The sequence below is a fragment of the Amia ocellicauda genome, chromosome 4 (genome assembly GCF_036373705.1).
Source record: "Amia ocellicauda isolate fAmiCal2 chromosome 4, fAmiCal2.hap1, whole genome shotgun sequence".
Classification (NCBI taxonomy): Eukaryota; Metazoa; Chordata; class Actinopteri; order Amiiformes; family Amiidae; genus Amia; species Amia ocellicauda.
In genome coordinates, this window is record NC_089853.1 from 43,976,572 (window position 1) to 43,990,583 (window position 14,012).

Sequence of the window (14,012 nt, forward strand, 5' to 3'; positions counted from 1 at the left end):
AAACATATAATCACAATAAAACATGCTTAATTGTTTAAGCAACTGGTTTAGCAGTCTGCAAGCCTTTTGTTAGGTGTGGGACTTATATTTTGAATGATTGAATTGGCTGGAGTAGAGGCTTTGGAAACCAGACCAAAAACAAATGGTTGAAGTTTTACCTTTTTCTACTTAAATAGGTCCAACTGCAACAGCTATAGCAGCCAGGGATCTGCAATCTTCTCTTGGAGACTTAAACGACATTAACTACAGTGAAAGGAATAATCAGCCCCAGTGATAAACAATCCTATCACGCAATTGTGGGGCAGTCTTGGGGGTGCATTGTTACAGTCGTCTTCACTGTTCATTTACACCTGCGAGACGGGGCACATTCCTTGCGTATCAAATCTGTGTGCCCCTGTAGCCCCCTGCGTTGAACCAGATAAACCTGTTCATTCTTTTCAGTCCAATTTTCCCTATACAAACAAAACACAGTTATATGCACATCTGGATTTTGATGATTTACTAAAGAGTTCTTTAAAAAGTAAATTTAAAGCAGCTGAAATGCTTAGTTATCTGGGTTAAGTGCACATAAATTGATTTTATCAATAAGGTTTCCATATAATTGTATGTACCCAATGCTGTTATCATAAGGATGGTATCAATTAGAGTTCCTTTTAGTGTCTCTCCATTTCAGGTCAGACTGGAATTGGTCATTCTTTCAATATCTCATATTTTCTTCAGTTATGGCATGGTTTACTTAGTTGTGTCTAAATATTTAAATTGCTATTCTGCAGGTAAACAACAGGATTTGTTTTATTTTTCTCAAAGCTGGCCTTCTTCATCGTATAACCAGTGTTTGACAATGTTTTCTACGTACACACAACAACAACAACAATAATAATAATAATAATAATAATAATAATAATAATAATAATAATAATATCACCAGAACGTTTAAAATGATCTCCGACAGGGGACACTGCTGTAGCATTTTTAGTATGAAAACCTGAAGCCATTAAGTAACCACTGTAATTCTTACATCCATGCATAGTTAGTTATTTCAAATTCGTAGCAATTACATTGCGCCTGCAGTCTCTCTTTCATCGTGGGATGTTCCGCTGTTTGGCACGACACTATGACACAACTAAATTACAGCGTTGCCATCCTGTTTGTCATCAGGATATATTGTGATTCTGGGTTCTTTAAGTAATAAAACAAAAACGCATTTAAAACAATGCAGTACTCTGGGCACTTATGTCCATTGCATTTATTCTATAAATATGTGTGTGGGTCCTAAGTAGACACTGAAGTTTTCATCACCCTTATTTCTGCAGGGATGATGTTTCCCAGGATGTGAACTTTGACTACTGGGTGTGTTTTAGTATTTGCATTATTTCCACATATAATAAGAATGGCTATGTATTTAAAACGGAATAAAATAAAACAAAGTACATGCATTCCAGAGGCTTCAGCAGTCTGATGGGCAATTACAATCTCTGAAGGGACACGCAGCTCCATACTCCACAGTTTCCCAAATCCAGCCAGGGAATGCACTGAATTCAGTATATTTGCATAATAGTGATCGGTGTGCACTTCTCAATATGAAGAAAGACAATCACATTCCTGCTGTGTGTATCTGGATCAATGGGGCAGACGTTCACCACGTGGGTCGCCCATTCGCGCCGGGGCACCTGTTTTTGGAGCTGCCCCGGTGACGCGTCCCTGGGATCCGATTGCGAGGGGTGCCGTGTGGGCGGGCGGACGACTGCACACCCCAGCCCACTTTCTCATTCAGCCAGAGTATTTCAGGCAGGGACCAGACACAGGCTGGACACTTTGGGACGCATGAACTGGTCTCAGTATTGAGATAGGAAAGCGATCACTGAAGTCTCCAAAGTCCTATCGTGGACCAGCTTTGAGGGTGCCTTGAAATCATCCATTCTTCTGCACAGTGTTCTGCTTTTTTTAATTATTGTGTTCTATTTCAAACTTCAAACACAAAATCGTCTGTAATCAACCTTGCGAAAGAAATCGATTTTCTAAAGGACCAAGCCCTTCTTGATTCAGTACCAAACCAAATCCAAGGAAAATGCCTCGATCATTCCTGGTGAAGAAGTATTTCACCAGCAAGAAGCCGAATTACAGCGAACTTGAAAGCCAAGCTGGTAAGTGTTTGTAACAGAATATATGTTTGAATAGGTGTTTGTACATTTTACGTCCCAATAAGGGATTTATGCCACCTGTTTACAACAGGATACTGGGTGATGAGTAACAGAACAGCTCAATGATACAACTCCAGACCTTGGAGACACAAACAATAAACCACTCGGGAGTGTTTGCTAAAATGTTAAATCTCATTAAAGCAGACAGGAACAGTTACTGCAAGTTGCGTAGTACTGATACGAGGCAGGGAATGCATTATTGTAGGAACCTAATTTGAAATGCTCCCATGCGTGTTGGTTATTTATTCGAATTTGTGCTGAAGAAGCTGGACTTCAAACTATTGATTGACGCTGGTATAGTACAGATATGCAGTTTAACGTTTTATTTGCACTGGGACATTCTTAGTTAAGGGGAGCATTATATATTCACTGTTTACAGGTTATCACATTGCCTAGCTCATTGGATATGGAGATCTAGCAATTTTAGGGAGAGCTGTTTTTGCTGACATAGTCAACTTCGGCTCAGGACAAAGAGCTTTGGTTCTGAACATAGTGGGACATTATGCTAAGCCATAGTCCAGAAATGTCACCGCCGGGTCTACGTGTACTGTGATTTTACTTTTCAACAACTTTTTTCTTTGAGACGTACCACAGTTCTGTGATGTAGAGGTGGGGCTAAATAAAAGTGTCGCATTTGTTTATAACGGCACTAACAAAGTGGAATTGTTACCATACTCAGAGGTTTATATTATAGGCTACTATATATCCTGTGTTTGTTTTCTTTTCATTGGCCATTGAAGTGTTGCCCCAAGTTGTCTCTGTATGTGCGTAGTTTCACAGTTTGATATCCATTCCAATGCTTTAGCAACCCCATGTCAAAAGACTAGAGGAAACGGCTCTTAACAGGCTGCATTTTGTTGTAGCTCATTACCTACAGAGTAACCATGTCACCTTTTGTTGAATAAGGTGTGCTGATAAAACCCGGCGACGCTGAAAGACAGCGAAAGAAGGGTTATTGGAGGGGAAAAATAGTAAACTCAGATAGTACTTTAAAGTTTTTTCTTTTAATCCCGATTGCTTCTTGTGACAGATCATGTTATTCAACGTAAAAAATATATAAATCATATAAGAATCTAATGTTTTTATTTTATTTTAAAGAAAATATCTAATTCTCGCTCACCCTGATTGTTTTTGCAGGGTCGGTGTCTCCTATTGTGCCAGAGCGGTACCCCCTGGCAGAGCTCCCTGCAGGGGAGAATGGACCAGTGGCCGCCTGCTACGCAGGTGGTCTGGTTTGGGACGTGGGGCTCCTCCCTGCCCTCTACACCCCAGTGACCATCCCTTCTCCAGCACACCCACTGGACCTGAGCTCCCAGTCCAGCAGCAGTGAGGAGGACGAGGGACGCACTTCAGACCCTCCCAGCCCAGAGCCATCGGACCGATTCCACTGCCCCCACTGCAGCAAGTCCTACAGCAGCCCCTCAGGACTGTCCCGGCACCAGCTGTCCCACTGCGGCGAGACTGCTGTGGGTGCTACTGCTCGCCCAGCCTTCCGCTGTAAGCACTGCCCCAAGGAGTACAGCAGCCTGGGGGCCCTGAAGATGCACATCCGGTCACACACGCTGCCCTGCGTCTGCAACACCTGTGGCAAGGCCTTCTCCAGACCCTGGCTCCTCCAAGGACACATTCGCACACACACAGGTGAGTCAAGAGGGGAAGATAGAGGAGGGCAGGCAGAAGGGTGGGGTACAGTCTGTAGAAAACAAGTAAAAACACTTATTAAAAACACTTCCAATCCAAAGCCTACACTTGTATCCAATTGGAAGTGACACTCTCTAGATTGATGCTTTAGTCAGCCACTTCACTGTAATTCAAGCTTCAACAAGCCATAAGCAACACACATGATGATACAGAACAGGCTTACAGCTGGTGACAGGGTGGGAATAAATGTATGTTTTTAATTGCTTTCAATCTGTATAGTGGGATGCTCTCTTCTGCATTCAATACCAAATCTGTAGAGGTTTTCTGCTCATGACTGGGTTATTTGAGGATTTGGGTGGGCCGTGCCATATCCTGTATGTCATTGTATATATATATATATATATATATCCAGCATTCTATATTATAGGAGTCATATTTAATGAAAGGGCTGTCTAACACTAGTTAGTATTTGGCCTCCTCTAAACGCCCAGGGAGGCCGCTGTACTGTTCGGTGCAGGGAACTAGGCAATATTCATATCCAGTTTCCTGATGATAGGTTCAGAATATTTTGCACACATGCTTGACTAGAAATTGCAGTGTAAAAACTAAGGTGTATGTGTGCTTGTTAGTTTTTAAAGAAAAACACTGGTTTTGGTTACATGGTTTCTGGAATCTCAGTGGGTTTGGTTGGGCAGTGCTGCTTTTGCAGTTTATATCTATTTTTGATTTCTGGGGAAGTGTAAGTCAGAGAGATGCGACATACACACTCAGAAGTGGTGTAGTTCTGATTAGGTAGGTCACTGCGGTTGAGAATGCCATCCCGTGCCATTAATCAACGGAAGATCAAAGGGAACCTCTGCAGATTTGGGTTTCAATGTGAAGGGGAACATCTGAGGATGCATAATGATAGCAGTGATCGTTGTGAGGGTATTGTGGTTTGTTTCTGTGGATCTAGGAATAGCTCTCTGTAAACATTATATCACAATGCTCTTCAGATTAAAATACCTTATCTCCCATATGTATCAGATGAGAGATAAACAGGATAACATTGTGACAAAGGGGGACCTTAAAGAAACTGAAAGAACTCCAAAGTGTTCTTTGAAAAACTTTGAAAATGCAAATTGCACCAGCTTTTCCCTCACTGACCAGAACAAAATGGAAAACCGACCACTACTATTTATCTCAGTCCTCTGTCTGTCTGAAAGGGTTAACATATTTCCAAAGGAACCCCTGGTGATGTAAATTCAAAATATGGAAAAAAAACAAGCTATTCATTCCCAATAAAGTTGTCTGGGGACTTTATTTCCCCTTCGGCACGCATATAGTTAGCTGAATGTGTAAATTATGATCTCCTGCTATTAAATGCTGTGGCACTATCAGTATTTTAAAAAGATAAAGGTAAAGGGATTTGGACATTTTCGGAATTCCTAATGCTAGCAATCTCAATAGAAGCTAGCGGAAGGTAGTTATTATGGGGTTTGTCTCATGCCTTATCCAATTAATGTAGTGGAAGTGAAAATAATGTGCTTCTTTTCACAGTATAAGAAATTAATGTCATATATATGCATATATAAAAGTATATATTTATACTCCATAGGTTGATTTACAAAAATAAGTAACAGGGGACCTTCAGGCCCAAAGAAAATACAAAAAGTTACCCACCCTGCTTTTTTGTGTGTGTAATAGTACTGATCTTTCACAATGTCCCTTGTTGTTTTCCAGGAGAGCGCCCATTTTCCTGCCCACACTGCAGCCGCGCCTTCGCCGATCGATCGAACCTGCGTGCTCACCTGCAGACCCACTCAGAGGTCAAGAAGTACCAGTGTGGCAGCTGCTCTCGGACCTTCAGCCGCATGTCCCTCCTGCACAAGCACACCGAAGCTGGCTGCTGCTCCACCTAAGAGAGAGATAGGAGGGGGGAGAAAGAGAGAGAGAGAGAGAAGAAGAGGGGGGTGCTTTCCTGCCCAAAGACTTCAGGGTTGTTTATAAGAGACCCCTCCCCCCCCCCCCACACAAAATCACCTTCAACCCCAGCCCTGCTCTCAGTCCCTCATGGTGACTCACATTTGTCACCCGAGACACTCACAGAGTCTTTACTGTGAAAGATAACATATGAGACTAGAAGGGGGGGCATGCCTGTGAGAGCACACCATCCACTCTGAAATGGACAAGTATATAAGGGGCCAGACGTTATATTTTCTATTACACCTTCCCTTTCGGAGACGGCGTACTGATTTAAATGACAGTTTTGTAGTTTCTCATAGCATTTTTTCCTAAATATTTTTTTTTAATGAATGCCGTCTCTCTTCATACAAAGGTACAGTGTTGGCTAGTGCTCCCCAGTCCAAGCCAGAAAAACAGATCGGGCAGCCGCGCTGTTTTCATTCCTTCTTACGCTGCAGCCGGCCCACGCCTCACAATGAGGCAGCTGCTCCGTGGCGTGTCAGGGGCAGCACACGCCGAGGAATTTATTGAGACAGCTGCCTCCTGACACCGTGAGGAGGCTGGGTGCTGACAGGTGCTCAGCCGGTGACCTTCACAGGACTCCTGACAGGTGACTTCCTGTCAATTCTTTGCTGGAAAGCAAATAAGAGCAAGTAAAACAATCAAGGGGGTGGGAGAGATGGGGATTCATTGTGTGTGACTTGCCATGGCCAGAGACACTTGTCTTGGAACATTTCCAAAAACACGAAGTCTTGGCATATCTGGATTGAGGACCATGTGGTTGAAATTGACTGTCAATGTTGTTATGTATTTTTGTAGCAAAAGTAAATCCAATCCACCATGGTTAACTACAAAGCACATTAAAAGCTGTCTTAGCAGGGCTTACAAGAGACACATCCACAAGTGCAGAACAGCAGAGTAAGCGTTTGAGTTTTCTTTCTGCACTGACTCTAAAAATAATGATGTCTAGCTATAAATTAAAAAAATAAATAAAAGCCTTGAACTGAAAACCAAAGCACCATGTGTTAGTCAAACCAATTCAATATTTGGTTTGATTTCAAAACCATTTGCTTTTAAAAAAAAATTAAAAGTGTGCCTTACCTTTGACGGCATATTTGCCATTTGTTTTTACCTAAAATGAGATTGTTAGTCTTAACATTTTGCAGTATTAGCGTTTGTCTTAAGGAAGATAAATGTGGCAGAGCTGGACCTAATTTACTTCCAGAAGGGTTTCTGACTCGTCTCATTTCTCTTTCGGCTTCATGTTTACTGTGCTCCGTTGGCCAGCCCTCGCCCTTTGATTACTGTTTTGAATTGGGACGTGTATGCCTGTTTTCTTCCTGCGTTTTAGCTGGTGAGTATCCAGCCTTCAGGCATTGTGTAATTTAATTTATGAGGGAGGAGCTTGTGCAATCTTTTGACAAATGCTTTTATTTCTTTTCTTTTTTTTACCTGTACACTTTTGTATATGTCCAATTTATAGTCACCATTCAATAAAGTAATTTATGTTTGTAAAAAAAAAAAAAAATGTTTCTGTCATTTGTGTTTTGTTCAATACAGCAGCTAGAGAAGTCAACGGTGAAAGATGGGAGTTTTGAGGGATAAGTGTTTTTTAAAGAGGCATGAGGGGACTCTTCAATGCACACCTGCCCTGCTTTAACATATACCTCTCAACAACACCGCTCACACTAATAAGAGGGTTGATTCATTACCAGCGTGGGGGTGTATGAAGACAGACAGGCAGTGCATAGCTTGAACAAGGTATCTCCAGCGCCCACACAAACAAGCAGGTGCATTCAACGAGAGCGCATAGAAAACCCATTCAGCTTGTTACTACTGTGTTAATGGAAAAATCTCATTCTAGAGAGAAGAAAGGGAGTCAAATTGAAAAGGGTTAACTGACTTATCAAACCATTCACTCCTATAAACTGAGTCACTGGAAAACTTCCACAAGAGTAGAGATGGGAGGATGGGCATCGTAAAGCATGCAGTGTGAACTTCGCTCATTCTGAGAAGGTCAGGTGCTTCCAGGTCAACACTGGGACACATTACTGGGTTGGGGGTGGAGGTTGCATACAGCTGCTTGTCTTGCTGGCCAGTCAAAGATTCACAGTGAGTTTTTCTTGTTCAAAAAATAATCAGAAGCCCACAAAGCCAAGTCTTGCAAAGCCCTTATCCTGAACACTTGCTTTATTATTGATGTTAGTCCAGTCCTGCATAGATCTTCTTGTCACATTGGGCAAGATGCATGGGAATTACGGCTGTGGTCTCCTGGAGCTGTTTAATGTGTCTGTCATTATGGGGCCGAGGAATGCTGCATTAGGTTCCGTGTCTCAGAAGTGCTGGCCACAGCGATACTTAAGGAATGACACTGGAACCACTTGGCTCTCAAACATTATAGGACAAACAGATGTTATCCCTACATATAATACGCAACATATTTCACCGAAAATTACATACGATGCTCCATGTGTTGACTTAGGAGAGCGGCTTGGAACTGCTGATGACTAAAGGAAAGTTTTTTTTTTGGGCCGTTGTTTTCCACTGATTTGATGATTGCATGTTTGGAGTGACAGAGCCAGTCTATAATTTGTGAAATCACCTACCACAGTATCGGTCTCAGAGCTCGCTTGACGTTTCAGACATGCTACGTCTGATGTGTTCGTTTGTATCGAAAGCAACACCGTAAGCATAGAGCGTCTCTGAGCTGCAGCCCTCTTCCCTGTTTCAGATGAGGCTCTCACATCTCTTAATTCATATCCTTGAGAGCGAGCCAGTCTTGAGCAGGAAGCCGCCAGTTTATATTGACCTAGTTTGGCGTTGGAAGCACATTTTCTTTCTTTTTTTCCCCCCCTCCAGCCAGAGCTGCACAGCCAGGCCTGGGACACAGGAAGAAGCTGTCAGACATGTATAAACACGACTCATCCTGTAGTCCTGATAAAAGCCTTGAGCCAGTTCTCACTGAGTACAGCTTTGAAGAGGGACATAAACACAGCAGAATCTTAAACAGTGTCTTCAGAATTTATTTCCAGGCTCCAATACAGGTATTAGTGCTAAACAGGGAAGTGCTATCTTACTTGAATCCAGCAGGCCAGAATGACACACAAAACACCAATATTTTATTTTTTAAATCTACTTGCACCACATAGAGCATACACACATAACCTTATTGGTCTTATTGGCCCTGAAAATCCAACACCTTGCCAACGTCACAACAGCAAGTTTGTGAAATGAAAACAGCACACAAGCCACTGACATATGCATTTTAAATGTAGATTTTTAAGAGCTGTGACTGGTGGCTGACTAATTTAATGAATTCTCACACTCGCAATAGACTAATTAGTATCTAAACTGGTAGATTATGATTTATTGTTTATTTCATTGTGAATTTTAATTTGGATTATTGATGCTGAATCCTCTACAGGTTTTAATACAGGGTTATATGAGGTTCTTGAGCAGTAATTCAGAGCTTCTGTGGCAGGTTTACCCAGAGAATCCCACAGAGTGAAGGGAATATTCATCTGCCCTGCAGCAGCACTTTAGAAAAATAAACCCTGCTCTCTGAAAGACAGGAAAGAGTCCCACCGAGGGGTTTAGACAACATCCTGCCCTAGCAAACTCACAATAATGTCCCACGTCATACATTCATGTTATCTGTTGCTGTAGAGCCTCAAGTTATTAAAGACTAATATGCCCTGCTTCACTCTGAAATGACGAGATCTAGATTGAGGCTTTCTGGAGAATCTGCCGGGGGGGGCTAGAGGTGAACGGTGCTGGGGGGCCTGGAAGTGCCCTGGTCAATTATTCTGCACCATTATTTCAGTTAGCGAGGGCTGCACGAGCACCAGGAAATGTGGTATTTCATGGTCTAGTCAGGGCCTGTGGAAAGCCTGGCATTAATATAATACTGAATGACTTCACAGCATTTGGCCTTAATCTTACATAATATAAGCAAAACTGATGAGTCACATTGAATTTGTATTGTTATTATTATTGTGAAGAAAAAAACAAATGTTCAGCTTATTCTTAAATAATTAAAAAAAATAAAACATACAAACCAACACCAACAATAACTACAAAAACAGGTTACTTACTACCCTTCCCTGGCTATTCTTCTCGGACTAGAATTCTTCACTCCAGTTTCACATGGTTGCCAAAACCCAACTGCTAGAAAAAGACACTGACAAATGCTTGTGCTTAGATTTCAGCACCGCTCCTTTCATTTTCCAATCTAAACATACGCAAGAACCTCAGAAATTGAGTACAAGGACAGGTGTTACTTACAAATCATTAGAGCAGCCTGACCTCCCCAAACATTGGCTGGCTATTGAGCTCTTGAGGACTGGGCTAAACCCCATACTCAACTCAAATCTCTCCCTGGCGATTAGGCACAGGGTCACATTATCAAAGAGAAAGGTCTACCGCTTGAAATGAATGGATACAGATCAATTCCACCTGTAATCTCCAGTACGGTCCAAGAAAGACACCGAAGAAAACAACAATTTGACACTCGGGCTTGTGTTTTTTTGCTGTCTTCAAAACTGGGTGTGTTCTCTTTGCACCTGGCACACACACACACACACAAAATCACCTGTATTCACACAACTAAAAAATATGCCAGAGGTATTTGCCCTGTGGGGGGGTGCAGTGAGTGAGGGTTTGTGGGCCGCAAGGTGCACTTTTGTTCACCAGTCAGGGCTTGCTGGGCCTAGAGCTCTGGGGAGGAGTGTTTGAGGAGCTATTGTTCTGCCGCATTCCTCACCGCGCGCAAGAGAGAGGAGAGGCATGCTCCTTGTAATTGGGAGGTAGCCCAGCGTGTGTCTAAAGGCACAGATTGACTGATTCCCTCCCTTTGCCTTGGAGGCACATAAATCCACCTGCCTGAAATCCATACCTAAGGGCTTATTCAAGGGAAGAAAAGCTTACTTTCTAAAAGCTTAATAGTAGCTAAGTACTTCCCTGCAAGCTTTTTTTTGTACTTCTTAGCATGTTACAAGAACAACAATAATGATGCTAATGAGAAAATAATGATAACTAGATATGCCTTGCGCTGAGAAACAATAGAAACTTGACCATCTCCTCCCTCCATCTTCTGAAAGGGGGTGTCAGCACGTTATTGTGCTAAATCCTAACCCTCCCCCAATTAAAAACTTAAAGTCTGCCATAACAATTAACTAAATCTACGGGACTGGGGTTCAGGTCAATTACAAAGAGATGAGTGTAGAGTTGAGATTGGGCCAGGGTTATGGGTTGAGAGGGGCAGGGCTGGACAGTGCAGAGTAGCAACAGGGGTAGGCATGGGGTCGTGAAGGCAGGGGTGAAGCTAGGGTTAATCTTTCCACACAGGAGTGACACGCATACCATTCTGAAAGGCAAGCTCCAGAACAGGCGCAGGTAGGTAGGAGCAGGTGTGAGCGAGTCGTCTCTGAGCCTTGTGGCCTGGGGGCGTGGCCAGGAGAGACACCAGCCCCCCGCTGTGCCGGAGACTCGGGTTACAGGGGAGAGCTGGGTGGAGGGGCTGCACAGATTGAGGCGTCATCATGATCCGGTGCATGGCCAGCCTGGCGTCCCTGCGCTGTGCCTGCAGCTGTCACCCTGAAACATTAACTCTTTTTCCACCTGAGAAAAGACAAGTGCAGGGTGGTCCATTTGGAAAGCCAAAACAACAGGCAGATTAAAGGGAAAAAATCACCCCCCCCAACTTTAACAAAAGACAGAGAGCTTTGGCACAGGCCATCTCTCACCGTCAGAGGATGGGGACTGGAGAGGAGAGGAAATACAGCATCTGTTGCTTTGCAGCGTATAAAAACAAGATTTAATTACTGCTAAATCTTTACAAGGACAAGCACTTAGAGAAACCCTTAAAGATGAGCATGTGGAAACCCAGATAACCATCACAAACCTGCTGACACAGAATTCCTTCTGTTACTCCGATATCAAGGAGAGATTTATGGAAATCTCTCAGTCCCGACTCGGCTCTATAGAAATACGAGAGCCAGATCAGTACTGGCTTACTCTTCCCAAAAGGCACAATTTCATGAGGGTGTTTGAAGTCGGATAGCTTTTCAACCTTGCCTCGTGTATCTCTCAATTGTCACACATATCCTCCTGCATTTCAGTATTTTAGTCTTAAAAATAAAAAAGAGATGGATTCAAACCAATAAATAATCATAGCAATAAACCAACAAGCGAATAAACATATTCCTAAATGAACAAACATAAATCCCTAGATACACATTGAGTCAACATCTCCCACACACATGCTGTAGTCACCTTTCTTTCCAGTTTTCTAAGCAAAAAAAAGGGGGGGAGACAAAAACATAAAACAAACAAACAAACCAAAATCAGAGCCTGTGTTCATGTAAAAATTCCCACACGATTCATCAGCAAGAAAATAGCGACACTGACCCCCGCGGCTCTGAGCAAAGTCTTTCCAGATGTTCGAACATCCGTCCTGTGCAGTTACAGCTCCAGCTCCCTGTGCCATAGCCAGCGGGGGGAGAGAGAGCCACACGCACTCTCCACACAGGCCGCGCCAAACAGCCAGGCTCTTAATGTGCACCGTGTGGTCGGTGGAGCCAGCCTCCCAGCGCCTCAGCCCGGCTCGCAGACTTTTCACAAGGGAAAACGTGCGGAAGAACAAACACTGCAGGCATGAGGAAGTCTGAGGGGATGGCAACTATCTCTGTTAGTTATAGCATTTACCAAAGCTTACCCCCCCTCCCCCCAATTCAGTCTGAAAATAAAAAAGAACAGGAAGTTATGAAGGTCAGTTACCAGGGAACTAGCCAACTTGAAAAAAAAACAACTTACAGTCTCCTCTCAAAGCAGCAACATTTTACGGGTCAAACAACAACAACAACAACAACAACAACAACAACAACAACAACAACAACAACAACCAATAAACAGTAGTTATGATATGTTATGGCCCCCCATGCTTGCACAGACTTCTTTTGTGTTTTACAGGTAAGCAATGAAAGCTTTTCACGCCACAGCAAGAGTAAGTTTTCAATTAAAGCCCCCTGCCTCTCATAGGGATGTTAAATGAGCAACACACAACTAATTGCGTTGGCTCTGTCACCTGAGATCAAAGGCAGAGGAGCCCAGACTTGCACCATTAAAGACTGACGGCTTCCACCCTGCCTCAGTAAATCTGGCAGAGAGGGCTGCCAGCAAGTGTGAAACCACCTGTCTCAGGAATCCACCCTCCTTCACCCAGCCTGGGCCCTGCATTTGCATATCACAGTAACAATAATAGTCGAGTTCACAGCCGCTCCAGGACACCGAGAGTGGAGCAGCCACAAAGGCATACTTCAGCGGAGGGAAGCCGGTTGCGGCCTAGTTGTGGAAAGTGAACTTTTATGGGCGTCACTTACCGCCCCAAGTGCTGACAGGCTGGAGTGCCGAGTGTGTGAGCGGCAGAGCGAACGGATTCAGCTGCCCAGGGACGGTGCGAGTGAGAGGAAGGGAAGGAAGGAGAGACAGGAACAGGAAGTGGTGGAAGAGCAGGGAGACCTTCTGCAGCCTGACCCAGATTTCCAGAGTTCTCAATGCAACAGCCTCCCGCCCCCACCAGCCTCCTAACCCTCTACTAAAACCTCACCCAGGATTATTCAGTGGGCCTCTTCCTGCTCACAGTCTGCTTTTGATTCCCTACAGCCCCCAATACACCCCCCCCTCCAACCCAGACACCCCCCATTCCTCTGGATCACACACAGTCTCTCATTAACCTCCTCACAGGGGGCAGCTCGAAATCAAAGAGCACACCCCACCGCAGACTCAACATGCGCCTTCCAGTGGGGGTTTGGAGCCAGTGAGACTCAGCTCTTAATGAGAGCAGTGAAACACTACGTTTACAGCTTGGGTAGGGTTCTGCACAGCCAGCACAGCCGGGTGTAGCTATAGGCAGGTTAAACCGAGCTCTGCCTTTCTCTCTCTCTCTCTCTCTCTCTACAGACTGCATTCCTCCACACGTGTGTGTACCCAGACAACTAATTGCCATGATGCGTGTATGTCAGAGTAAATAAAGTGAGAGCAACAGCAGTACATCACCAAGAACAGTCCAGCATTCTTCTAGGATAACAGCAGCCAGTTTCATTGAACTCAACAACTTTATTAGGACATTGTTGTTGTCTTTTTCTGGGGCAGGAAATATCCTTTATGGGGAGGGTGGGCAGGGTAAGTTAGTAACTAGAGCAGAGTGCTTCATATCTCCTGACACAC

General features: G+C 43.8%; 1 protein-coding gene across 1 annotated transcript; it reads left to right on the top strand.

Annotated features, from left to right (window-relative positions):
• The first annotated feature begins 1,789 nt into the window (after positions 1 to 1,789).
• LOC136748573 (protein snail homolog Sna) lies at positions 1,790 to 7,324 on the top strand. Its single transcript, XM_066702439.1, has 3 exons — positions 1,790 to 2,144; positions 3,339 to 3,842; positions 5,565 to 7,324. Exons 1-3 carry the CDS (start codon positions 2,069 to 2,071, stop codon positions 5,741 to 5,743), a joined length of 759 nt encoding a protein of 252 aa, XP_066558536.1. The 5' UTR covers positions 1,790 to 2,068; the 3' UTR covers positions 5,744 to 7,324.
• The last annotated feature ends 6,688 nt before the right edge of the window (positions 7,325 to 14,012 follow it).